Source organism: Geotrypetes seraphini, chromosome 1, assembly GCF_902459505.1.
Source record: "Geotrypetes seraphini chromosome 1, aGeoSer1.1, whole genome shotgun sequence".
Lineage (NCBI taxonomy): Eukaryota > Metazoa > Chordata > Amphibia > Gymnophiona > Dermophiidae > Geotrypetes > Geotrypetes seraphini.
The window spans coordinates 441,787,600-441,813,965 of NC_047084.1; the positions used below are offsets into that span (position 1 = coordinate 441,787,600).

General features: G+C 43.1%; 1 protein-coding gene across 5 annotated transcripts in view; it reads left to right on the forward strand.

Moving 5' to 3' along the window:
- C9orf72 (C9orf72-SMCR8 complex subunit) overlaps positions 1–26,366 on the forward strand; it is a 114,285-nt gene that overhangs the window by 16,406 nt on the left and 71,513 nt on the right. For 4 of the 5 annotated variants that reach the window (XM_033919873.1, XM_033919857.1, XM_033919883.1 and 1 more), the window contains exons 3-4: positions 10,845–10,940; positions 14,524–14,588. In XM_033919873.1, the coding sequence (XP_033775764.1) occupies positions 10,845–10,940; positions 14,524–14,588 (161 nt within the window). Of the gene's footprint in view, positions 1–10,844; positions 10,941–14,523; positions 14,589–19,681; positions 19,725–26,366 lie in introns of those variants that run through there. The other variant, XM_033919893.1, reaches the window with a different exon arrangement.

Consider the following 26,366-nt stretch of genomic DNA (forward strand, 5'->3'; position numbering starts at 1 on the left):
GAACAACAGGTTCTTTTTCCCTATATGCATGACCTTGCATTTTTCCACGTTAAAGCGCATTTGCCATTTGTTTGCCCAGTCTTCCAGCTTGTCTAGGTCCCTTTGCAGGTCCTCACACTCCTCCCTGGAGCTAACTCTCCCGCACAGTTTGGTATCGTCTGCAAATTTTATAACCTCGCACTTTGCCTCCTTTTCTAGGTCATTGATAAATATGTTGAAGAGTAACGGCCCCAGAACCGATCCCTGTGGCACACCGCTCGTGACTCCCCGCCAGTCAGAATATTGGCCCTTTACTCCGACCCTCTGCAGCTCCAGCTTTTGCTTTTTTTAAACTTTTTTTTTTGCTTACAGGTAACATAACTTGCATTGGTAAACTACAGGAAAATCAATGATCAAAAGAAGAGCTAATATATACTAACCCCCTCTTCTATAAAGCCGTGCTAGCGGCTGCCGCAAGACCACAGCCCCAAAGGCCTTTAAATCTCTATGGGCTTTGGGGTCGTTACGGCACAGCTTTGTAGAAGAGGGAGTAAGTAAATCAAAAGGCCCATTTTTCAAACAACACCTGAGATCTGAATCATCCCGGTTGAGATGTGCTAAATTAGTGGTATTTTACAAAAAGTTCAGCCAAACGCAGCAAGTCACTCAGTCCTCCGTGGCCCCAGGTACGCTAGATAGATTGTGAGCCCACCGGGACAGATAGGGAAAATACTTGAGTACCTGATTGTAAAAACCACTTAGATAAACCTTGATAGTCGGTATATAAATACCTAATAAACTTGAAACTTAAAGCTGTGCAAGAGTGTATGAAGACCAACATATATTACTATATCTTGAATCTATACATTTCATCTGATAGTATCAGATTGGTCTCAATATACATTGAAGAATACTTTGATAGAAAAAGAGTTTGCACTGGAATAATCAAACTGTTAAACTGTTGCCTAAAACCAAGCCATCTGGACATAGGCAGGGTCACTGTTTATACTACACCAGCCACACAGACATGCCAGCAGAGAAGTAGGGCATCACTGTGAACTTCACATAATAATAATAATAACTTTATTCTTTTATACCGCCATAACCAAAAGTTCTAGGCGGTTTACACTAAAAAGAGCTGGACAATCGGCAAACTACAATAATGCAGTAAAAAAAATATATACATTTAAAAAGGGTACTAGGCTTCTGAGGGATGGGAGAGAGAAGATACTGAGCAGGTGAGGATGGGAGTGGTGGGGTGGGAGAGAGAGGATGCTAGACTGGTGAGGGAGGATGCTGAGCATATGATGGGGTAAAGAGAAAGGGTGAGTGTTTTGCTTGTAGAGGGTTGAAAGAGATTATGTTGGAGAAGGGTAGAGAGGATGCTGGACAGGTGAGGATAAGGAGGGAAAGGAGAGAAAGAGGATGCTGGACAGGTGAGGGAGGATGCTGGTCATGTGATGGGATAAAGAGAAAAGGAGAATGTTTTGCTTGAGGTGGGTTGAGAGAGATTATGTGCCAGATGTGCATCTCACCCAGAACCCCCTTATAATTACAGGGTGAGCCCTCCAAAACGCCCCCAAAACCTACTATACCCATCTGTCTACTACCCCAATAGTCCTTATGGCACCCTCTCCGACATTAGAAACAGCTTAGTTACAAACTATCCTGGATGCTGCTCCTAAGAAGCTGCCACATATGGCATCAGCTAGAAGGGTGGAACAAGCTCCCACATCCTACCTTGGGTAGAAACAGTTTATTCAAAATACACACAATTGTAATATTTATCATATCATTTCAATTTTTTTAACCCATCTCAGTTAGGTTTCTCACTGTTTCCATTTTCCTCAAGCTTAATTGCTCCAGTATTTTTAACATCTCTGTTGAGGTTTGTCCTTTCCTTAACTAAGGGGTCTTTTCAGTAAACTGCAATAAAATTAATAGTTACCACAGCTTAATGCAGGGCTTTAGCCCATGCTAGCTGAAAATCTCAATGTGGCAACCATTGGAGGTGTTGCATTAGCATTCAGATTAATACATGGTACCTGCGCCTAAGCCATGCCTAAAGTTAGGGATGCTTTAGACATCCAATCTAAGTATTTTTTGCTCCATAAGGTGCACTTTTTTCCCACCCAAAAGTGGGTGGAAATCTCGGTGCATCTTATGGAATGAAGATACAAATTTTAACCCACACCTACTCACCCCCCCGCACTGTTTTAAAACTCCCAGTCGCCACCGCAGTACCTTTTAAAAACATCCACCCATCTACCCACCTGCTGTCAAATGTCCACCCACTGCCGCCTCTTTAAAAACACCCACCACCGCCATTGTTGTACCTCACGAGAACTGACAGCAGACATTTAGAAAATCAGAACTGGGCCAGGCGGGAGCGCAGAAAGCGCGCACCTGACATCCGCACTCCTGATCTGTGCGCTGCTAGCGAAGGAGGGATGCACACTGGACCACCAGGTATGGGGAGATGATTTAAAAGTACTGGGGTGGGAGGGTGATTAAAAGAACTGACGGGGGGGGGATGATCTAAAAGTATACCAGTAAATATACAAAAGAGGTGGAGTGTGTGGTTTGGGCCAGAAATGGTGACCACAGGCCCCAATCTCTTCTTGGGATCCTTTGGTTGACAACAGAGGTGGCAGTGAGGCAAAAAATTAAATTTAATCATGGATGGACTAGACACAGAGGATCCTTGGTCATAAAAAAGTGTAAAATCTGAGATGATTTAGTATAGGCCACTTTTCTGTAAAATATCCAAAATGGCTAACAGCAGAGTAAAATATAATTAAACAGGTGCTGCAGTAGGTAGGGAAATATGCAGACAGATGGATCTAGCCCTGTCCATTGTCCTGTCCCGGCCTACTACTAGACCACCAGAGGGAGGACAGGGGAAAAGCCTGGGAGGGAGGAGAGACAGGGTGCAGAGCTTGGCAAGGAGTGTGGATTTGGGTGCAGAGCCTGGCAAGGAGAATTTGCTTCAGAAAGTTTTTTCCTTGTTTTCCTCCTCTAAATCTAGGAGCGAAAAATTCGGTAGTTAATGAGCCAGTTAAGGGTCTTAAGCGATAATTGGTACTTAGGTGTCCGAAGGATAAAGATGCCACTTTGTAGGTGCAGCCTCAATTTCATGGACGCCCATGTTTAAAACTCGCGCCTAACTCAATAGGCGTGGACGTAGAATGGGCATGGTTTGGGCAATGACTCAATTTGGGCATCCTTTGATTCATTTACATAACACTGAGCAACCTAGGATGTCCATAAGATGCCTATATTGTAAGAGAATAAAAACCAGGTCTACTTTTGAGCTTAGTTTGGGCGCCTAACTTTAGACGCGTTTTGCAGAATCAGGGCCTTAGTGCCTCCTGTTTAGGAGGTGTAAGTGGTCCTATATTAACTCTAATTAGGCAGTTTGAATTCAGTAAGTGCAGTGCAGTATATTAACTGCCAAACACCTCCATGCTTTCTCTCCACTTATAATAATAATAATAACAGCTTATATACCGCAATACCGTGAAGTTCTATGCGGTTTACAATGATTAATCAAAGGTACAAATTGATTGACTTTAAGAGGGGAGGAAGAAAGAGGGTTAATAGGACAGGAAATCCATTTTTGAGGAGAGAGTGATCAATAGAACAAGTTAATCGCTATAGAGGGGAGAGAGAAGAGAGGATCAGTTGTCTAGATACTTTAGGAACAGGTGTGTTTTCAGACGTTTCCTAAATTCCTCATAAGTAGTGGGCGAAAGCAATTGTTCTAGGTCTTTACCCCATGATGCTGCTTGGTGTGAGAGAAGATGTTCATGGTGTTTTTTCAGTTTACAACCTCTCACTGGGGGGGGAAACGAAGTTGGAATGTGAGCTTCTCTTGTGTCTGTTGGCTGAGAAGACGAAAAGGTCAGTTATATATTTAGGGGCAAGTCCGTGTAGTGCTTTGAAGCAGAAGCAGGCAAATTTAAACTTTACGCGCGCCTCCATTGGCAGCCAATGCAGCTGCCGGTAGTAGGGTGTCACGTGGTCAAACTTCCTCAGCCCAAAGATAGTTTGACCGCTGCATTTTGCATCAATTGTAAACGCTGCATGTTCTTTTGGGAAATTGCTAAATAGGCGATGTTACAGTAGTCAAGTAGACTCAAATTGGACTAGGGTTCTGAATGCCGCTGTATCGAAATAAGCTTTAATGGATCTGAGTTTCCAGAGAGTGAAAAATCCCTTTCTGATCAAGGAGTCCACCTGATCTCTCATGGTTAGGCACTGATCCAAAGTTACACCTAGTGTCTTTATGGTAGGTTGAATAGGGTAATTAAGATTATTGATACATAGTGGTGATTTGGTGTCATTACCCCTAGTATAAAAAGAACATAGTGCATGGTTTATCATGGGTAAATGTGAAAATGCTGCAGATTCCTTTAAAACAGCACTGTGTTAACCTTGCATTAAGGCCTGGATTCTCTATAGCAGGGCTGTCCAATCTTTTGGCTTCCCTGGGCCGCATTGGCCGAAAATCTTTTTTCTGGGGCTGCACAAACACGCAAATGCTGCAGCAAGACAGCGGAGGGAGCCAGCAAGACAGTAAATACCCGGGGGCAGCAAAGGAAAACACTGCATCACTCTCAACCGGGGCCGCACAAAATACTTCACAGGGCCGCAGGTTGGACACCCCTGCTCTATAGGGTGCCAATTATCGGTGGCCGCCGATCGCATGTCAATCCCATGACGGTGCCCTAAAGAGTATCACACCTTTGCGAAAGATGGGTGCCGGTAATGTAGGCCAGGGTTTTCCAAGCCTACACTTTGATGCTTGTCTTTTTCATGAATCATGTCTATGTAGGCACATTAGGCCTCCTAATGCCATTTCTGGCGATAGCCATACCAATAGTAGTGGCCTAAAGCGCCCATACAGGTGTGATTCGACAGTGCGTATTTAGGCGCTGGTAGGCGTATTAATGGTGCCGTTTATTGTGTTTTAAACATCATTTATTAATTAACTTAGAATTTCCCCCTAAGTTTTAACGTTCTTTAGTAGAAGGGCCTCTTAAGTTTGCATGCATTTCTTTATATAGATACTAGTAGATTACCCGTCGTTGCCCGGATATTTATTTATCCAAAATGTCCCACCTCCCACATGTCCCCAACCCCTCACATGTCCCACATGCCCCACCCCCTACATGTCCCACAGGAATGCCCCTTTCTGTGGGGCTGAACTTGGACTTAAATGGCATCGGAGGTGTCAATATTCATCTCAGTGAGCCCGAAAATTATGGGTTAGACACTAATATCTGTCATTTTTGATCATTTTTACATGTCGCTCCCCCTTCCCACCCCTACAGTATTTTTCCCCAGATAGTAAGTCATATGTGTACCAAGTTTGGTTGCAATCTCTCCACGCGTTTATGAATTAGACACTAATATCTGTTGTTTTCGATGTCACACACACACACACACCCCTCTCCCCCCCCCTGCCCACAGCATTTGTGCCCGGATAGTACTTGAGTACCTGAATGTAAACTACTTGAGCTATAAGTGGTATATAAATAAATTGGTTGAAATCTGCCCATGCGTTTATAGATTAGACACTAATATCTATCATTTTCGATGTCACTCTCTGTCCCCCCCATATCACCCCTTTACTCCCCCCCACACACACAGTATTTGTCCCCAAATAGTCATAAGTGTACCAAGTTTGGTAGAAATCTGTCCATGTGTTTCAGAGTTATGCTGAGTATTGTAGCCACACTGCAGCCCTAGATCGGGGCTCTAAAGCACACCCAGTGGCTGAACACAAAAAGTACACTAGCGTGTGACCCGGCCTGGAGTCACCCTGCAGGATTGGACTGACACAGAAAAGGAACTAGAAATCAAAACATACCACAGTTGTATAAACGTTATTAATGCAAATTTACTTCCAAAAAACATAAAGGTCAGATGACACCAACAAAGTAAATAATGGTCAATTGTAAAAAATCCAAGCAAAACAAAACTCGAGAACAAAAAAACCAGCTCATGATAAAAGTTCAGGTTTTTTTCTTTCTCTCTGACGAATACAATAATTCACCTGAGGAATTGCCCTCCTTAGAGCTTCATTTTCCTCAGAGTGCTCACCTCCTATTCTCAGGCAGGTTATAATGAAAAAAAATAAAGTTCTCTGCTCTGGCATCAACAGTTCACAGTTCCAAAACAAAGCCTCCAGCTTTTAAAGTACTGCTGGGAAATGGAGAGTGCCCCCAGGTTTGCCTTGCAAAAAGCTTCATAAACAGCCTGCAAATTCCCTCCCTGGGTGATTGCAAACCTCTCCCTCAGATAAGGCACTTTCAGCTTCTTAACTTCAAACAAAAGCAGAGTCCAAAACAATTCAAAAACAAAAACTTACTGTTGCAGCCTTATTCCCTTGCATATGGTTAGCAAGCCTACTTCCTTGGTTCCAGCACATTCACAAACTGTTCTGGCAGTTGTCCTTGTATTTCTATCGGAGTTTCCTCCTCGTCAGGCAATGGAAGATTCAGGGTCTCACCAGCTTCCTCTATCTCCACAAAAGTACATCTATCCCCTCTGCTTGGCCCAGGAAAGTCATCAGGAAAGAAAAGCTTTAACCTTCTCCCTGCCTGCCTGTTCCAAACTGCTGGCTTTTGTACTACAGGGACATGCCCTAATCTGGCTGAGTCAGCATGGAGTTGGGTGACTCTTGGGCTCCCCTGGTGGTGACCTGAATACTGTCTACCAAGAGATTTCTTAGTTGTCTCTGCCTCCCCCTGGTGGACAGCCGTGAAATCAATGTGACCAGAGCCAGGTCTGTCCTTCGGTATTCTCTTCCTAGGCTTCTTATTGCCTTTCCTGTCTGCCTTCGCCAGGACCTTGGCAGGCACAACGCCTGACTGGTCACAGTATTCATCTCTGCTAGTCCAAAAACTATGGGGTCGACCAGGCCTACACAACTCAAACGAAGTCAAACAGGGCTGAAACGAAGTCAGAAAATGTAGCGAGGGCCGCAGGTAGTGATCAAGGCTCAAAGCACCCTGAAGTGCGCTGACGTTGCCGTGATGACATCAAACACATGCGCTACATCATCACGTTGACATCTGCGCATGCGCAGAAGTCTTCCAAACGAGGGTGCCAGCAGGGAAGAGAGAAGGAGAGGCACTGGCAGCGGCTGATTGCCTACAGCAGTGTTTCTTAACTACTTCAAGCTAAGTACCCCCAACCATAGACCTCCCAAGCTCTGCCCTAAATCCACCCAAGCTTTGCCCCAGATCCTATCCCCTTTACTAATTGTAATGCAATTTTTTTCCTTTCATTTTTCATATACACACAGTAGATTTAAATTCTCAAAACTGACACATTTCGATCACTAAATTGAAAATAAAATAATTTCTCCTACCTTTGTCTGGTAATTTAATTTGTTTCTGGTTGGACTTCATTCTTTCTGTGCATAAAACATTTCTTTCACAATCCAGCTCCATCCCCTTTGAGTCCAGGTCTCTATCTCTTTTCCCTCTGCTTACCCTCCTTGGATCCAGTGTCAGTTCTCCTTTGTGCCTACCACCACCTTTGTTCCAGGTCTCCCTCCCTCCTCTGTTATGATCTTCCATCTCTCTGTCCTTCCTCAGGGTCTCTCCCCCTCTGTCTCTTCTGACTGTACCTCTCATAGTCCAGCATCTGCCTCCTGTCTTTCCCCTTTGGTCCAGGCCTCTCTCTCTTTCTTCTGCTTACAATCTCCCCCCCCACCCCATGTACAGCATTTGTTCTCCTTTCTTCCAGGTATTTCTCTACTTCTCTCTTTCTCCTTCCTTCCTCCCTCCCTGGTCCAGAATCTTTCCACCTCTCTGCAGTTTCTCTCTCTCTCTCTTCCCTCTATATACCCCCAAGTCCAACATCTGCCCCCTCTCTCTTCTGCCTCCCCTTTGTTTCAGGTTTCTCCCTCTCTCTATCTTCCTTCTGTTAACATTTTGAGTCCTCCCCTCTCTACCCTCTTTAGTCCAGCATCTGCCCTCTCTTCAAGTCTGTTTTCTCACCCCTCCTCAAGGTCCTTTACTCTCTCTCCCCAATCCTTTTCTCTTTCTTCCCCCTCCCGTTTCCAGATCCAGCGTCCCGCCGGGGCCCTCGCGATGGGTCATTTTCCGCTGCTAAGCTAATTACAGCAGCCTGCACCACCGACCCCAACGAGGACCAGTTTGCCAAACTGCTACGGGTCAAGAAGGAGCGCATGGCCAAGAACGAGCTGCAGCACATACTCAACATCGCTCATTCACAGGGGCACGAACCACCCGCTCCTGTTCCACCGCCCAGCACTCCCCGGGCCCAGCTGGGCAAAGAGCTGCAAGTGGCTCTGCGTTCTACTGCCTCCAGCCGCTTCTAAGCGCTGCTGCCCCACGAGAAGGAGCCCCAAAGCTTGCGAAAGAAGAGGCATTTCTAGCCACTGCTTGGCGATATGGCTGCCGAGAAATAGCGGCAGCTGGAGCTGTTGAGTGTGCTTAGCCGTAAGGAGCCATGGTTGAATGTGACCCGTGTCGCCAACAAACAGCTGTGAGAGGATGAGCAAGAGGCTGCACAGAGTAAGAAACTTTCGGGCTGCTGGATGAACTGGCACTGGCAAAAAGGGAAAAGGGCCTGGCGGAGAAAGGGCCGGCAAGAAAGGAAAGGGCCGAACAGGGAAATGGAGCAGAAAAGGACACTGACTGGACAGGAGACCTGAAACGTGTCTCCAGTAACAGATGCTGCATCTGTTTCTATTGGATGCGGCAGTATGGACTGGAACGGGAGGAGACTTGTACTTGATTTGAACCTAGCAGGCTGCCATTAGCTCTGCAGCACATTTCCTCTGCCACGGTCCCGCCCCTCCTCTGACGTCAGGGGCGGGACCGCAGCAGAGGGATCGTACTGTGGAGACTGACGGCAGCCTTATAGGTTTGTTCTGCAAGCAGCCGTAATTAGCTTTAAAGGGAGGAATCCAGGGGAATCCGAGGAAGACAGCCGGTAGAGAGAGCCGTATCGGGTGCAGGCCGTAGTGAGAGTTGTCTTGGGCCATATGTTGTGTAGGGCTGGGGTAGACACTAAAATCTGTTTTTGATAATTTTTACTTCACCCCCTTCCCACCCCCATAGTGTTTGTTCCAAGATAGTAAGTGATATGTATACCAAGTTTGGTTGAAATCTGTCTGTGCGTGAACATACGTACACACATCCAATTTTATATATACTAGATTTAGAGGAGGAAAACAAGAAAAAAAACATTCTGAACCAAATTGTGTACTAATATATAACAGCCCCCCTCACTTTCTGCCAAGCTCTGCACCCTGTCCCCCCTTCCCTGCCAGCCTTTTTAAAACACCCCCGTCACCTGCCAGTTAAGAAGCAGTTTTGTTGTGCATGACAACCATCCAAGAATCCTACAGCAGTGAAAGAATGAAAGTAAAAAAGACAAAGGGGAAGAGAAAGAGAGAGTTGTAAGTACAGGACAGAATGAGAAGGAAGTTGCAGCCTTGTCTTCTTGGATGGAAGTGGCGAGAACTGACTTCAGCCATTCAGGAAGCAGCGCCAGCCCAGGCAGGAGCTTGGAAGGCTCGCTTTGCCAGCTGATACACCGCTGGACCACCAGGCTATAAGTGGCATGTAAAACAGTATGATGAAGGGACATTTTTAAAACGATACTACAATAGGGGGGGGCATGTAAAAAGGTACGATGAGGGGGGGGGTGTTTTATAGGTGACATGCTTTATTTTTGCACTCTGAGAGCTCCAGCACTGTGTTAGAGAGGAACTTCAGGTGATATGCTGCTTGTGTTAGAGCACTATAAGAACTCCTGTGTTATATAGGAGCTATAAGTGTGACATGCTGTGTATTTGCTTTGTATGAGAACTCCAGTTTATGTTAGAAAGGAAGTTCAGTTATATCCTCCGTATGCTAGAGCTGCACGAATATAGTCGGTTGTGTATTTTTGGCAAAGATTCGATTTCTTACAGCCTGGGGGAGACAGGCAAGAGGAGCAGTTAAATGAGTAGTCAGTAGTTCACAGCTCTGAAATGTGCATGACACCCTGGGATCCCTGCGACCTATTTTCCAGCTATTCAGCAAGAATGCTTCCTATACTAGATAACAGTGTACTCCAAGGAAATTCACATAAGCCACTTCCATCCAAGAAGACAAGGCTGCATCTTCCTTCTCATTCTGTCCTGTGCTTACAACTCTTTCTCTTCCTCTCTGTCTTTTTTACTTTCATTCTTTCACTGCTGTAGGATTCTTGGATGGTTGTCATGCACAACAAAACTGCTTCTTAACTGGCAGGTGACGGGGGTGTTTTAAAAAGGTACGGTGCAGAGCCTGGCAGGGAAAGGGGGACAGGGTGCAGAGCCGGGCTGGGTGCACAGGCTGTTACATATTAGTACACAATTTGGTTCAGAATGGGTTTTTTCTTGTTTTCCTCCTCTAAATCTAGGGTGCATCTTATGGTCAGGTGTGTCTTATAGTGCGAAAAATACGGTAATTATTTTTTCTGGTGTAGGCAGATGTAAGAAGACTTTGAAATAATTCATCAAAAACATTTCAGTAGATATTAGAGAAATAGGAGAATTGGGGATTCATTAATAATACTTTAAAGCAGGGGCTTGCAGCCTTATGCCAGTTGTTAATACAGCTCACTGGTTGGCTTACAATGTTGAGCATTGTCTTGCAAATCTATCCTGCTTCATTCCCGCAGCTCACTCTCCCACCCTCATCCCCCCCAAACTCCATAAAGTTGCAACTATCCTTTCTTTTTCATGTTAGATTTGTTGATTATAAATTACTTTTTTGTAACACTCTGGCTGTTCTCTCTCTCTCTCTCTCTCTCTCTTTTTTTTCTCTCATGAATCTGTATTTATTGCACAGGGTCAGAGCATCATTCCTATGCTGACAGGAGAAGTTATCCCTATAATGGAACTCCTTTCATCTATGAAATCACACGGTGTTCCAGAAGAAATAGATGTAAGTCTTGCTCTCCCTGTGTCACATTTTGAGAAGAGGAGCGTCTGTCTGTCTGACATGATGCTGCCTCTGTGGAGTAAGTCACTGCCATACTGCACTCTGGAAAGCATTACACTCTTGTGTCCAGCTAACACAGCCAGATATTTTATTAAGGGAGTGTCTGGATCCTAGGCCTAGGTCTCTGAACCCATTTAACAGAGCCAGTAACCACTTCTGGTCAGCACTGGGAGTTTTAAGTCATGCCCTGAGTTCCAGTAGTTTTGCTGGCTATTTTATTTTAATAATAATAACTTTATTATTTTATGCCGCCATAACTAAAAGTTCTAGGTGTTTTACACTTAAAAAGAGCTGGACAGTCAGCGAAGTACAGTGATACAATAAAAATACAAACATCCAATAAAAATACAGTTTCAAGTAATGAATTTATCGAACAAAATGGTCTTAATTAATTTTTGAAAAGAGCAGTAAGACATAGCTTGGTGAATACATTTACCTACCCAAGATTGCAGTTTGCCTGCTTGAAATGCTAGGGTCCTATCTAAGAAGGTCTTATATCTACAACCATTAATTTTTGGATAAGCAAATAAGTGAGAACTTCTAATTTCCCTTAATGGTCTGTACAACACAAAATGAGGAAAAAGGTAAGCTGCAGACAATGCCGATATCAGCTTAAAGCAGATACAGGAAAATTTAAATAATACTCTTGCCTCCAACGGCAGCCAATGAAGTTCTAGGATAATAAAATGGACTGAGGTGGTCATTCTTTTTTAAATCAGTCGGACAACTGAAAGGAAAAAATAGGCAAGTTAAACTGGTATGCAGCTGGAAAGAGTAATGTACCTGTCCCTAGAAAAATTTCTCTGAGCACTGAGTTGCAGAAAAGAAAAGTTAGCAACTGGCTAAAAAGAATCCTTTTTAAATAAGAATCTATCTTCATATAATGCTTTTTTGCAGAGATGTGGAATGCCTTATTTCTTTTTTTTCCCTTTGTTATTGGTGTCAGCTATTCCTTCCTTCCCAGATGGCATGCCCAAATGGTTCATGTGACCTTCACCATTTTTTAAGATTTATGGAGTATCTATCTCCAAGTCATTGGCTAAGCCCCAGCTTTGAGCAACTACCAAATTAGCAGCAGCCTTCTTCAGGACACCTCCTCCCCAATGCACCCAAGCCAAGCCAGCTCCATTGGATAGCACATCTACATCTGGAGCCCTGCAATCATAGGGAAGCTCTGCTCATTCTATACTTCCATTAAACTCTTCAAAAAGGTGGGACACAAGAAAATAAAACAGCCATTTGCTTGCCAAGGTTTGAAAAGGCTTTTTATTACCCTAGAACTTCATTCTCTCTAGCTTAAGGAAAGAAAAAAAATTCCACAGCAAAAACTTGGAGAAAAAGCACTTTCTAGAAGAAGTGTCAGCAGTCTTTTGTAGAAGTTTTCTAATACAATTTTTTCATGTGAAATTTCCTCACTTCTATTTCCAGTACTTTAATTGATGCAGAGCACATTCGTTGCAGTTCTGTGGCTAGGGAGTAATAAATGGCTTGTATAATGTCAGGGGAAAGTCCTAGAAGCAGAAAATATATGTGGTATCTCGTTTTGCCTCTGGTGGGTAATTTTAGGAGGTGAGATTTCTATTTTTGAATAAATGTTAGGCATGTATATTGATGTCCAGCTACTATTGCTACACCATGAGACATGGACCGCATACATGTATTCACTGCTGGGTGATGGGGAATGATAGGTCACAGGGCTGGATGCACTAAAAACAGTTGTTAAGACTGTGCGGGTCGCAGTGGGCCGTTTTTTGTTGTGTTTTTTTTTTTGCCAATTTCAAAACGTTCAAATGATTTCCCATGCAAATGAGTTTTTGTGGAGGGCAGCCATAATCCCATCTGATTGCTCATTTTGAAAGCTACACTCATTCAAGCGCACAACCAGTAGGAGAAGCTTGAACAGCTGAGTGGTAGGGGAAGCCCCAAAGCAGCCTCCAGCTATTCAGCTTTTTTTCTTTTTTTTAATAGCACAAATGTGCATGTGTTACGCACAATATCTGCCCCATAAAAAGTTGAGTTGAGTCGCCTCTGCTCTCCCAACCCCCAGAACAAAAATAGAGAGAGACATGAGGGATGCCCACTCCCTCCTGCCACCACGAACCCCCCATGCCCACTCCCTCCAGCCATTGGATGCCCCCCATGGAAACCAGACCCCCCCTCCCTTTCCCCACTCCCCGCACTTAGGAAAAAAATCAACAGGAGAGATTCTCCTGCCACCATATTGCGCGCGCCCCCAGAACCGAAACCCCCCTCCCCATGATTGGCACAGACGCCCCCGGGAGGTGCCTTTAGTGTCTGAGGTAATCCGGGCCTTAGGCTCCCTGCCCAGCGCATCCTGGGAGGGGCCTTAGTTGTCTGAGCCAATCAAAACCTTAGGCCCCTCCCCGTGCATCCTATGATGCACCAAAAAGGAGAAGGCCAATCATTTAGGAGGGACTGGGCATCCCTCCTGCTGTCTTCTTCACTTAAGAAGTATAGGGATGATTTGAGGGTATTGGGGGAACAGGGGGCTGAGGCAAGAGGGAGTGTGCATCCCTTCTGCTACGCTTCACACACACCCTCCCCCCCCCCCCCCGAAGTTTGTAATTGAGGCGGTTCACAGCAAGGGGGTTTATGCGGCAGCGGGAGGGAGCGGACATCCCTCCTGCCTCTATTTTTGTTCCAGGGGTATGGGACAGATATTGTGCATGTGTTTACACACGCATATCTGTGCCCATAGAAAAAAAGTTTAAAAATATGGAGGACCTGTTGTTTTTTTTCGGGTTGGTATTACTTTTCTGTAAAATTTAGTGCATGTCTTTACCTCATTTTAATGGCTTGTTTTTATATTAATTACCTCATTTTAATGGCTTGTTTTTATATTAATTACCTTATTTTAATAGTAATGAGGTCGTTTGCATGGCAAAGTCAGAGAATGTATGAACACACAGAAAACCACGCAGTGACCCGTTTTGTACATCGGGTTGGCAAATTTGGTCAGTCGCTAAACCAGGCAACCTGGTTTAATGACTATTGATACACAATCAGAGCGTTTAGTGACTCTAGGCCACAGTCCATGATCCACAGCAGATAACCAGAGGGTATTTAACACTAGCTGTAGATACTAAGTTATATATTGTTTTCTGCATACCAACCAGCTTCATATACGAGGTACTGTATATTGTTATCTGCATATAAACCAGCTTGGAAACTTGAAGCTAGTAGTAATTTTTCAGTAACTAAAGAGATGAGGAGAAAAACAAAACAGACCATGGTACTTGCAAGGAGGCCTCAATGCCACAGTAAGAAGCATTTTGTGCAAGCATATATTCCATATTGAAACGATACGTCAGAAGCAAAGGAGTAACTAGCACTGTTTACCTAATGTCGGTTTATTTATGTGATCTGGTCAGCATAGCGTTCCTGCATCTTCTGGTAGTTTGAAGCTCGAAACTGATGGGTTAAATGTAGTTAGATAGCATTAGAAAGGGTCCTTGTAGACAAGTGTCAGCTTGAGCCAATGTTTTATTACCCTTTTATGTTTCAGATAAATGGCACCTTCCTAAATGATGATGATATCGGAGACAGCTGTCATGAAGATTTTCTACACAAGTACGTTTCCCTGCCTCATGGCAGGGGTTTTCTTTTCATCATTACCACTGCCCCCAATTTGTTTTTCTACATTCTTTTCAGTGACGAGAGGTAGAGAGCTGCACGGGAACAGGGATTGCAGGAAACCTGCGGCTATGACTTCCAGGTCCACAGGAATCCTGTAGGGACAGAAAAAATTGTTGTAGGTTTCCCACAGGATAACTAGTGATGCCAAAATGAGGCTTGGAACACACAGAAGTTATTGGAGAACCTGAATGAAGCTTGGCAAACGCTGAGAGACGCTATTGGAGCACCGGCTTCACTGCTTTTTAGAAATTAAGGCTTTGCCATTCTGCAGGTATAATATACACATTTGCTTTAAGCTATCTCAACAAAATGTTAGTGTGACATCATAATCTGAAATGAGCCTTTAAAAATAATTACATCTACTCAAAAAATAAATTCAAATACAAGGACAGGGGAAGAGTAAATATTTCCACTCAAATAAACCAAAATTAAAACCAACAAAGTGAAAAATATAGCAATAAACCATGCACACCATCATGCGCCCTCCATCAGCATGTGCATATTAGCATCAAACTGATGCAATGTTCAGTATCCAAAGTCTTTAAAGTGCCCACCCAACATGAGCAAAGATTCATTTCCAAACTGATAAATTTGTTGAAAACGGTGACTTATCTTGTCATAAGTAGTACTGCTAATTATGACACCATCTATAATATTTCAACAAAAGACAAAATTAAGGACACTAATAATCATAGATGCACTTTATAAACTTGACAAGCGGAGCTCAAAACCATGAGTTGGTATAGAAATCACAAACAGGGACAAGCCCTCAAATGTGTTTCACTGTGTCTATCATTGCTCCGTCTTGATTTGGTATAAAAATGTTTCATATGATTTAAACATTGGTTCCTAAAAGAACTGTTTGAAAATCCATTTTAAATACTCATAAACACTTTTTTTGTAAATTTTTTTTGATATTTAAACTTCAACTTAACTTTTATGTGAAAGTCAAGGAAAGGCTGAAGTTATCTCCCTGTGGCGGGGTCTGACGCATTTCACCAAGACGGCTCTCACTAGTTGACATTCAGGAGAAGAGCTTCATTCTAAAAAAATATGGAAAAACCATTTTACTGTGTTGAAAAGCGCAGAATATAAAACAATCTTACGATGCTGCTGGTGGATACCTTATATAACTCTCCTGACTTCTCTGATTTCTGGTTTGAATGACGTCACTCCCAGCTGAAATCCCGGTTTATCAATTAATCGAACTGTCACTGATTTGTGGAGAGGTGGGATATGGGAGCTCCCCTCTCACAGCACTGGCACACTCAGGCACATTCCTTGGAAGACCCTCATGGCTTTGGAAGCGCCACGATTGAAAAGAGGGGGGAACATGTCGGCTTTTCTGTGGAAGAAAGAGCGATCGTGGATATACCATTGGCAAACGGTAACCCCGACGGGGTTGAACCGTGAGGTTGAGTGGTGGGCGTTTCTCCACAAATGACTGACAGTTCAAGACGGAGCAATGATAGACATAGTGAAACACATTTGAGGGCTTGTTCCTGTTTGTGATTTCTATACCAACTCATGGTTCTGAGCTCCGCTTGTCAAGTTTATAAAGTGCATCTATGATTATTAGTGCCCTTATTTTTGTCTTTTGTTGAGTTCATCACTTTGGGATACTTTTTGATTAGAATTTTCTATCACCCAGTATTGTGTTACGGAAGCCATCTATAATATAGCTGCTTCTCTTACATATACACAGGAATGCATACTTTAGCTATAGATTCCCACTAACTGCGAATCTGCAGAAAGGTGTCACTAAGATCTTGATCTTCTGCCCTTGTGCAGAAGAGAATAGCTCCCTCTTCAGTTTTTTCCTTTTGCAAGCAAACTCAGAAGGGGGAGTTCTAGTATAATCCCTCTCTGTTCCTTGGCAAGTAAGTTATGTATCCCATCTCATGAGATCTCTTGTAGGAAGCCTCATTTACATACTTTTGAATCTCCCCTCTTACCTCTGGACTGCCCTCTGACTTCCAGTTGTCTTCCTACAAGTGAGACAGTAGGAGCTAGTCTTTTTTGCTGTATTTATTTTTTTCCTTATCTTCAGTAGTTTTGTGCTTTCATATTTTTTTTGTGCTGCAGTGGTTCCCGACGGGGACAGCTCTGGCTTTGGGAGATTGCAGACTACTGGAGAAATCTTTTTCCAGGGGATTGGCTGCTTCGCAGTGCACCTATCTGGACAGCCTGCATTCACAGATCAGGGCTCAGGGACCATTCCCTTGGGGGCGTTGCTCACCCCATGTTTGTCCACTAGTAGATTGGAGCACAGGCTGTGTGGCTTCATGGAGGTGTATCCAGGATCGGGGCCGACTGCGTTCCTCCAGCCATTCATGTAGGCAGCATTTCCAGGGGAGGTGGTGGTTTCTGGCTGAGGTGTTGGGCAGAAGAGGCAGTCAGAAGACCTGCAATTCATGTTCCAAGACTTGTTGAGGCAGAAGATCTCCCTGTAGCTGTTTCAGCTTCCATTTTGCAGCTCCCAGCGCACAGCATCGCACAGTGAGTAACAGCCTGTGAGATCGATTTGGGGGGTCTCTACTTTTAAGTTTTAAGGGTTCTGCGATTTAGCCCTAGGTCCCTCCACCCAAAAAATCCTAAAATCTCTGTTTTAGGGGTCAATGTGATTTTCCTGGAATGCTTTATTAGTAAAATTGCTCCTATGGTGACCATCTTGGATTTTCCCAATTTTATTTAAAAGCTTTTTTTTTTATTTCTACAAGCTTTGTTTTTGTAAAAAAACACATCAGATGGACTCAGGGCAGATGGCTGACAGGCAGGTATCCGAGTTCCAGGTGCCACATGACGCATGATGGGGGGAAGTGGCATCGACTGACATCGGGTTTCTACCATTCAGGTCATCCAAGGTCAGTCTAAAAAGGTAAAAATAGGACTGGGAGCTATGCAAGTACATCCCCAGCAAAAAGCAGCTTTGATTCTGTATCTAATGCCCTCAAAACTTTCAAGAGCTCCAAGAAAGATTCACAAGATGCGACCATCCCCCAGGATCAAGGTTTTTCCCCGGAATTTATTAATATGCTCTTTCAGGCTTATTTAGCAAAGAAAAAATTGCCAAATCCACCTACAATGACATCTCTGTTGGTGTCGGGGGCCCCTCCTTTCCAGGACACGGGCCCCCAGCAGAAGGGCCATGTGCAGCTGAGGGATGATCCATCAATGGACAGTTTGGATGATCCAGATGATGTGACCATGCCTTTGATTACTCAGACAGGCACCTCCACAGTGGGGGATTTGGCTGCAGTCATGGATCTTCAGGATCCAGATCTGGGAGATGCTCCGGATCTTGGGGATGACCCCATGGTGCAGAGACTATTTAAATCTTCCACATTGGTAGAGATTATTTCAGAATCCCTTCAGGAGTTAAAATAGGAGGCTAGCCAGTCCTCAACAATGCTATGCTCTCTCATGAGTAGCATAAAGTTGCAGTCTTCCTCCTTTCCTGACCAACTGGGCATTGCAAAGATGCCCATGGATTACTGGGAGGCACCGGAGGGTCCTCTGAGAGTTGACAAGGCCATATCCAAACTCTATACGATGGCAGAAGCTTTTAATCAGCATTTTGTCTCTCCAAGGTTGAATTCTTTGGTGGCATAGGTCATCAAGGGATACAAATAAAGGTAGGGATAGGTTATGAAAGGGTATAGATAGAATGGATAAAGGGGATCCAAGGGTGTAGACAAGGATCACCTTACAGGTCATGGACCTGATGGGCTGCCGCGGGAGCGGACTGCTGGGCGCGATGGACCTTTCGGCCTGACCCAGCGGAGGCAACTTCTTATGTTCTTATCTCTCCCTAGTGTCATGTTGAAGGATGCACAAGACCACAGGATTGATTTTGTGCTAAAAAGTCTTTTTTTTTTTTTTTTTTTATAATTCTTTATTCATTTACATCAAGTACATCAACATTGGTATTAACATTTTAACATATCACTTGAAATTCTACAATTAATCTTATCAAATTAAATTTATCCCCTTCCCTCCCATCCTTTTATATTTCATAAAAACATTTTCCAATAATAAATACCCCCCAACCCCCACCCAATTTCCATTTGTACTAATCAGGGAAGAAAAATATATGCTCATTCTTTACAATAATCTGATAATGGCCTCCACACATCCTGAAATTTATTAAAGTTCCCTTTTTGAATGGCTAATGTTCTTTCCATTTTATAAATATGGCATACTGAATTCCACCAAAAACTAAAGTTCAATCTATTCCAACTTTTCCAATTCTTTTTGATTCTGTGGCCTCTGGTTTGAAAGCGGCTACAGTGGCATCCTTTATCACTAGAGCCTGTCGCTTCAAGCTGCGTCACTTCAAGATTCTGACACTAGTTCTTCAAGATCTTTCCTTTTTGTTTTCTAGTGTGGACTATGTGGCTGATGCCCTGTATGACCTATTCAGAGTGTTGAGCTCTTCATGCCCCTCCTTCTCTTTTCTTCTGTTTCAGTGGAGTTTAATTGCTTTGGTACCATCTGAAGAGGGAACTATTCTCCACTGCAGAAGGGGAGGAGTTCAAGATCATAAAGTGAACCCTTCTTCAGATTTGTAGTTAATGTGGGAATCAACAGCTAAAGTATGAACTCCTGTGTGAAACAAGATTATCGAGGTAAAAACCTAATCTTTCGATCAGCAATTTGACCTTTGTTCATTAAATCCCACACTGAGGCTCCTTATAAAACATTTTAAAAAATTATTTTTGTTTTGGTATTCACAGAAATATTAAAATGTCATATATTATAAATTAAGATTGGGCTAGGACAGGGATCTCAAAGTCCCTCCTTGAGGGCTGCAATCCAGTCGGGTTTTCAGGATTTCCCCAATTAAAGTGCATGCACATAGATCTCATGCATATTCATTGGGGAAATCCTGAAAACCTGACTGGATTGTGGCCCTCAAGGAGGGACTTTGAGACCCCTGGGCTAGGACATTGTTCCATATTTTTTCCACTTGGCTTTATTTTCACTAAAAATAAATTCCCCATCTCTCTTCTTCTTTAAATCCTTAGTGCTGGAAGTAACTGTGGGTATGGATGAGGATGAAATGGATCTTAGTGGGGATGGTTGGGGATGGGATAGATGCCGATGGGGGAAATTTCTGTCCCCATGCAACTCTACTCTGCAGCCTGCTAGAAGTGAGTATGGCTTGAGCAACCTACAGATGAGAAAACAAGCGTAAGTGAACCATCTGGTGTGTTAAATTGCTCAGAGCTCTGTAGAGCAGCTACCCTGCAAGCCGATAGTCACGGCTGGATCACTCTGACAACTAATAGGATTTGATTACCATCAGCTAGGCAGCCCTATGTCAGACAACTGTTTTCTCATTACAGCAAGGTCTCAGTTCAGTGAGGTGCACTTTTGATAAGAGCAATGTTGCCATGGAGATAGCTTTGGGGCGAAAATAACTTTTTGGGACTTTATCTGGGGAGAGGAGTACTGTCTGAAAAGTAATGATTTAGCTTCTTGGCACAATTTCTGAAAGCTTTCACTTTCATCTCTTGGATTTTTACTTGTCAGAAGGGTCTAAATATCTGGCTTGCAGTAATATTTCTCCTGCCAATGAAATGTGGATGTTTGAAAGGTGAGGTAAAAGCCTTTATTTCTTGTTGAGATTAAGGATATGGATGCTATAAAGTGCTAGTGTGCTTCCTCAGTGTATTCGTCACCCCTGGTCACAGCCCCCACTCCCCAGCCCCATATGCATTTGCTATGTGAACAAAAGTTCAACATGAAACCAAATGTCAAGAAGGGATTTATTTTTAATATGTGAATATATGATGGCTAGAGCATATGAATACATAAAATCCAAAAGATACAATAAAGCACACTGGTTGAGAACTACTGCTGCTAGGTGTGTCACTAAAACTTTGGCATAGACAGTAGGTTTGTACTTTCCTGAACAGCCACATGTATTTGCAGGCAGGGAGTAGTGCAGAGCAAGGAGTCAGATAGATGAAATTCCTATGATAGCTCACTATTTATTGCAGCTGCAATTAGCTCGAGCTGGAAATCTTGTAGGTGTATTGTTCTTCCCTCCCCTCCTCCAGCAGTCACCACCAATGCATCTTGCACTACAGCTGTGATCACTGCTGCCACCAGGTTCTGAATTAGGATGCATCCTGCTCCCTTTTCTACGACTGTAGTCACTGCTGCCTGCCTGGTCCAGAATTGTGCAGTCCTGTCCAGGACTAGAGCAGAGGCCTGATAACACTCTCACCATCACCACCACTTTCCTCCTCTTTTGGCCAGACTTTATCATTGGGTAAAGAGGGTGAGTTTTATTAAAGGGTGAACTGATGAGGGGCTGAGAAAACAGAATATGAGCATGAGCTGCTTTTGAAGTTTGATCATCCTTTTAAGGATGTTTTTAGTTTATGCTAATTTGGCCATCTTAGCCCTTCTATTCGTTTTCCCCTCCTTTTGTTTTTCCCGTTATCTGTTCTTTACTATCCAAATATTGTAGTTACTCCCCATCTCCTCTCGTTCCAGTAAGTCTTGTCTATTCGTTTGTCTTTGTTTAATGGTCGTTTTCCTGTATTTTATAATTTAAAATTCTGTAAAACTGCTTTGAATTCTGATAATTTTAACTTGGAAACTTGGCAGGGCTGCAGAAAGAGAGATGGGTTGAATCTGGTGCAGTGATACCACAAGTGTTCCCTCCCCCCCAAAAAGTATGGCTTTGATGAATTTGATTAGCTGGCAGTGAGGATAGAGAGAAGGAGGGACTTAGGAACTGGGTGAGAATGTGGTTGTTTGAAGATGATGGGAGTGGGGACTAAGGGGCAGATTCTCAAAACTAAAATCTGCCTTTAACGTGCTCACTAAACTAGTTCCAGCTAGTTTAATGTGTATGTATTTTAGTAGCGGATTAAAACAGCTTACCGTGGTCTTTTCCAAGTTTTGTAACAGTCTCTGATACTGCCATATAAATATAGTACAATGAGGTCATTAATAGTAAAATGAGCACTCCGAGCTATTCTCTATAATCGCCAAGTGATTCTATAATCTCATTGTGTAATATAAGCATTGGCAAGTTAGATGCAAAGCACTGATAAAGACGCCTAAGAGAGAATTTGAAGAGAAAACTTGCCATAGAAGCAAAAACCCATATTAATAACTTTTTCAGGTTTATGAGAAGCAGAATGCCTCTGAGGGAATCCATGTGTAAAAAGGAGTAAAAAGGGCACTCAAGTAGGACAAAGCCATAGCAGAGAGACTGAAAGAATTTTTTGCTTCAATCTTTACCAAAGGTGTTAAGCGATCTACCTATACCAGAAATGTTTTTTAATGGTGATGATACAGAAGAACGGAAAGAAATCCCAATAAGCCTGGAAGCTATACTGAGCCAAATTAAAAAGTAGTAAATTGGATGGTAACACCCCAGAACTCAAACATGAAATTGCTGATCTGCTGTTAGTGATCTGAAACCTATTATTAAAATTGTCCACAGTACTTGAAGATTGGAAGGTGACCAATATAACATTGATTGGCTCCAGAGATGATCCGGGAAATTACAGACCAGAAAGCCTGACGTCAATGCCAGGCAAAATAATCAAAACTATCAAAATTACTGAATACATAGACAAAACAAATAAGGTTTAATGGGTCAGTGTCAACATGGATTCTGCTAAGGGAAGTCCTGCCTCACTAATTTGCTTTTAAGCATATGCATAAAGCTGAGCTGGTTGATGTAGTTTATTTTGATTTTCAGACAACTTACAAAGTCCTTCATGAGAGTCTCCTGAGCAAATTAAAAAGCCACGAGATAGGAGGTAATGTTATGTTGTGGATTAAGTACTGGTTAATAGATAGAAAACTCAGTGTAAGGTTAAATGGGCACTTTTCTCAGTGAAAAAGGGTGAATAGTGGCATGCCTCAGGGATTTGTACTGGGACGGGTGTTAACATATTTATAAATGATCTAGAAATGGGAGCGACAAATAAGGTGATCATATAATTTTATGTCATCTGCAAATTTAAAGTTGTTCAAAATACATGTAGACTGAAAAATTGCAGAAGGGCCTTAAGACTGAATGGGCATCCAACTGGCAGACACATTTTAATGTGGATAAAGGCAGAGTGATGGGAAATATAATCCAAATTATAGTTAAAGCTAAAGTATGAACTACCTTGTTTACGATGGCTAGCCGGAGAGGGTCCAGCATCTTCCATTCTGCTCTTCAAGAACTCGCACTGCTACTTTCCATGTCTTCAGTCATTTGCTCTCCTGCTCAGACAGGTTCCACCACCTCCACTGGTTTAATTATACTGGAATGGGGATGGAACTTTTTTATAGACTTTTTGTGGTTATACATTCAAAGCAGTTTACATATATATAGGTATATAGGGGCTTCTCCCCCCTTGGGAGGGGCCTGAGGCACCTGAGCCAATTAGGGCCTTAGGCTCCCCCCTGTGCATCACATGATGCACTGGGACGGGGCTTAAAGCCCAGGCAGACGCGTCGCTGGAGTCTGGAGGAGCAGGAGGGACTGAGCACCCCTCCTGCTCCCGACTTGTAGGTACAGGGGTGCCTGGCCGGGGGTGGGCCATGCTGCTCGGGGGGTGGGAGGCCTACGGAGCAGGAGAGACTGAGCACCCCTCTTGCTCCCAACTTTTAGATACGGGCCATGTCGGGCCGGGCCAGTCGGGGGGTGGGCCGGGCCGGTGGCAGGAGGGAGGCCTATGGAGCAGGAGGGACTTGAGCACCCCTCCTGCTTCCAACTTTTACATATGGGAGGGTATCAGGCCAGGGGGGTTGGGCAATTTTTGACTCTCCTGCTTTCTGCTGCCCTTCCCCACAGTGCAGCCCCGCTTTAAAACCACAGGCTTGCACTGGGGAAAAGGGCGGCAGAGAGCGGGGAGGCAGAGAGAGTCAGGGCAGGTAGACAGCAGGAGAGTCAGGGGAGGCAGAGAGAGCAGGGGAGCCAGAGAGAGAAGAGTCAGAGCAGAGCAGTTTTTTACACAAGCGACTGGTCCTCACCAGTCACTTGTTCTTGATCGGCCAGCCAGTTGTGTGTCAGGAAAAAAGGGTAGTGAATTGCGTCCTTCCTGCTTTGCATGCCGATTCCCCTCATTTGCATGCACAGATCAGGATCGGATCGCTACACAGGTTAGTGAATCAGGTCGCAAAGGGCTCGCAAACCGATCGGTACATGATCGGTTTACTTGGTGAATCCAGCCCTAAGTCGCTTATTTCACTACTTCTAGCATGACACACTCCTTATTTATCATCCTTATGATCGCCAACTTTTTTGTTCCCAGGCTGCAGGAAGCTTTCATTCCATCGGTTTGTATGGGATTTTTTTGGTTTTGTGTTTTTTTTTTTTTTAAATAAACTTGCTGTGTCAGTTTCAGTGACATAACACAGAGGAGGATCTCACCAGCAAGACACTGCCAGGAGTCAACAACCTTACTTTATGTGGTGTTTGAGAAGTTCAGGCATCTGTATTGATATGCAATTATGCATGCTATACCTTAGGATCATTCCCTTAAAAGAACAAAATCTGAGTCACAATGGCAAGTTGTAAGAATAAATTTATTTTATTTTATTTTTACTTTATACCAGTAGGAGCATAGTTTGTCATCTTGACTCACCACTAAGAACTAATATGACATCCATTTGCTAATATATTGCCACATTCAACAACTGATCAAAAATCCCAGAGCAAAGGCACCAGCTGATAAATTACTATAAAAATCTATATTGTTTTTGTTAGCAGCCTCTCCTGTGACCCAGTAAGTGGTAAAGATGTGTAATCTGATTGAAAAAGGAAGAGTATTTCTTTCACACTACACTAGCCAATAAATGACTTCTAGAGAGAATTCCCTATTGAATGGCAGTAATATTTCATTTTCTAAATCTTGTCAATCAACATATATATTTACGTAAGAAAGTGAACAAGCAGAGAGCTTTGAGAAAATGCTCTAAATTTAATTTTTACTCAGTGTAAAATAAAATAGCAAAATTACTAAATAGTCATATGCAAGTTTGTATGTCTCCTTGGATGTAAAATTGCATCAAAATTTTAGATATGCTCAGCTCTGAAAATGTTAACACAGAGCACACAAGCCGTCCAATAACAAACTACATATGCGGATAGTGCTGCATGTTAGCTTGGAATTTGACCTTGCTGAGAAATAAGACACTGTCGGGTTCTGAGTATCAATCTACAGTTTTAGGATTCAAACATAGCTTTCTTCAGAATAGTGATGAACAATGATATCCCAGCTTACACATAGCAGGCTTCAGCTTGAAGGAGGTTTGTTCCTGTAACAGTATGCACAAAACTAACCCACTTGGAGAAATTGCCCCTGAGACTTTACACAACAGGCTTTCAGTTCCAAATGGACATGTGAGTTCAGGGAGAGGGTGATGCAGTGGTTAAAGCTACAGCCTTGGCACCCTGAGGTTGTGGGTTCAAACCCATGCTACTCCTTGTGACCCTGGGCAAGTTACTTAATCCCCACATTGCCCCAGGTGCATTAGATAGATTGTGAGCCCACCGGGACAGACAGAGAAGCATGCTTGAGTACCTGAATAAATTCATGTAAACCATTCTGAGCTCCCCTGGGAGAATGGTATAGAAAATTGAATAAATAAATATTTTTACAGTACTCGGGTTTTCTATGTCAACAAATGCAACTTCAATAACAAGATTCCGTGGACCTCTCATTATGTTTTCCTGCATGGCTTACCAATGTCCACATTGCTGGAACCAGGTGTTGTTTTCAGCGAGTCCTTTGCAAACTCTAAGAACTATTCCTCCTTCTGATTCCTCAAATGCAAGGATGTAAGTCTTGATCTCAGACACTAAGGAAACCCTCCTGGCTTGCTCAACCTTAAAACTCCTGTCTCTCATCCCAGACCTTATGCAATGAGATGGTGCAAACCCAACAGCACTTACAAATATTCCAGATCTTGATTGTACAATACCAGAATTCATTCCAGAATTCATTCCAGATTATCTCTAGCATATCCTGAAGCACAATATATTCTAAGCAAATTGGCATCTAATCCAATCAGCATCTGGAAGAACTTTTTAAGGATACATCTACTGTAATATAAGCCTTGGAGATAAAATTAAGCCTTGGAGATATGAAGAGAGAGCTTGTGTTTCTGTTCATCGCTACAGTTCTCTATTTCCAAAGGAACACAGTCACTACAGTGAGATATTAAAACCAATTAAGAAAGTGACCAACAACTAAATAAATGGCCAATAAAATGTCTAAACTATGAGCTTCATGGATGCAAAAACCCGCTTAAGATTTTGCTCAAAGTGTACCTTAAAACTTGTCACAGTTTGTCATGACAGATTTTGACCAGTTTATCAGCTGCTATAGCTCCACAGCAAAAGTAGATACAGACTTCAGATTTTTATCATAGATTGTCCTTGCACTGAACACTGCACTGTCAAATTTACAGCAATTCAGTATGAATAGCTGCATCAGAACATTCCTTCAAATTTTGCCCCATTGATAGAAGGGCTGAAATTTGTCAATTTTCAGGGTCAATTATAAAAAAAAGTCTGCCTGAATCTTTTTCTAACTTGTACCATCTGAAAGAGGAAATATTACTCTACAAGATTTATATTTATTTGTTTTGCAATGCAATCCTTATTGAAATATAAATTTGCATAAAAGAATGGGATATCATGTGTGCATGGCCCATGAAATACACATATCACAAGGCTAGAAA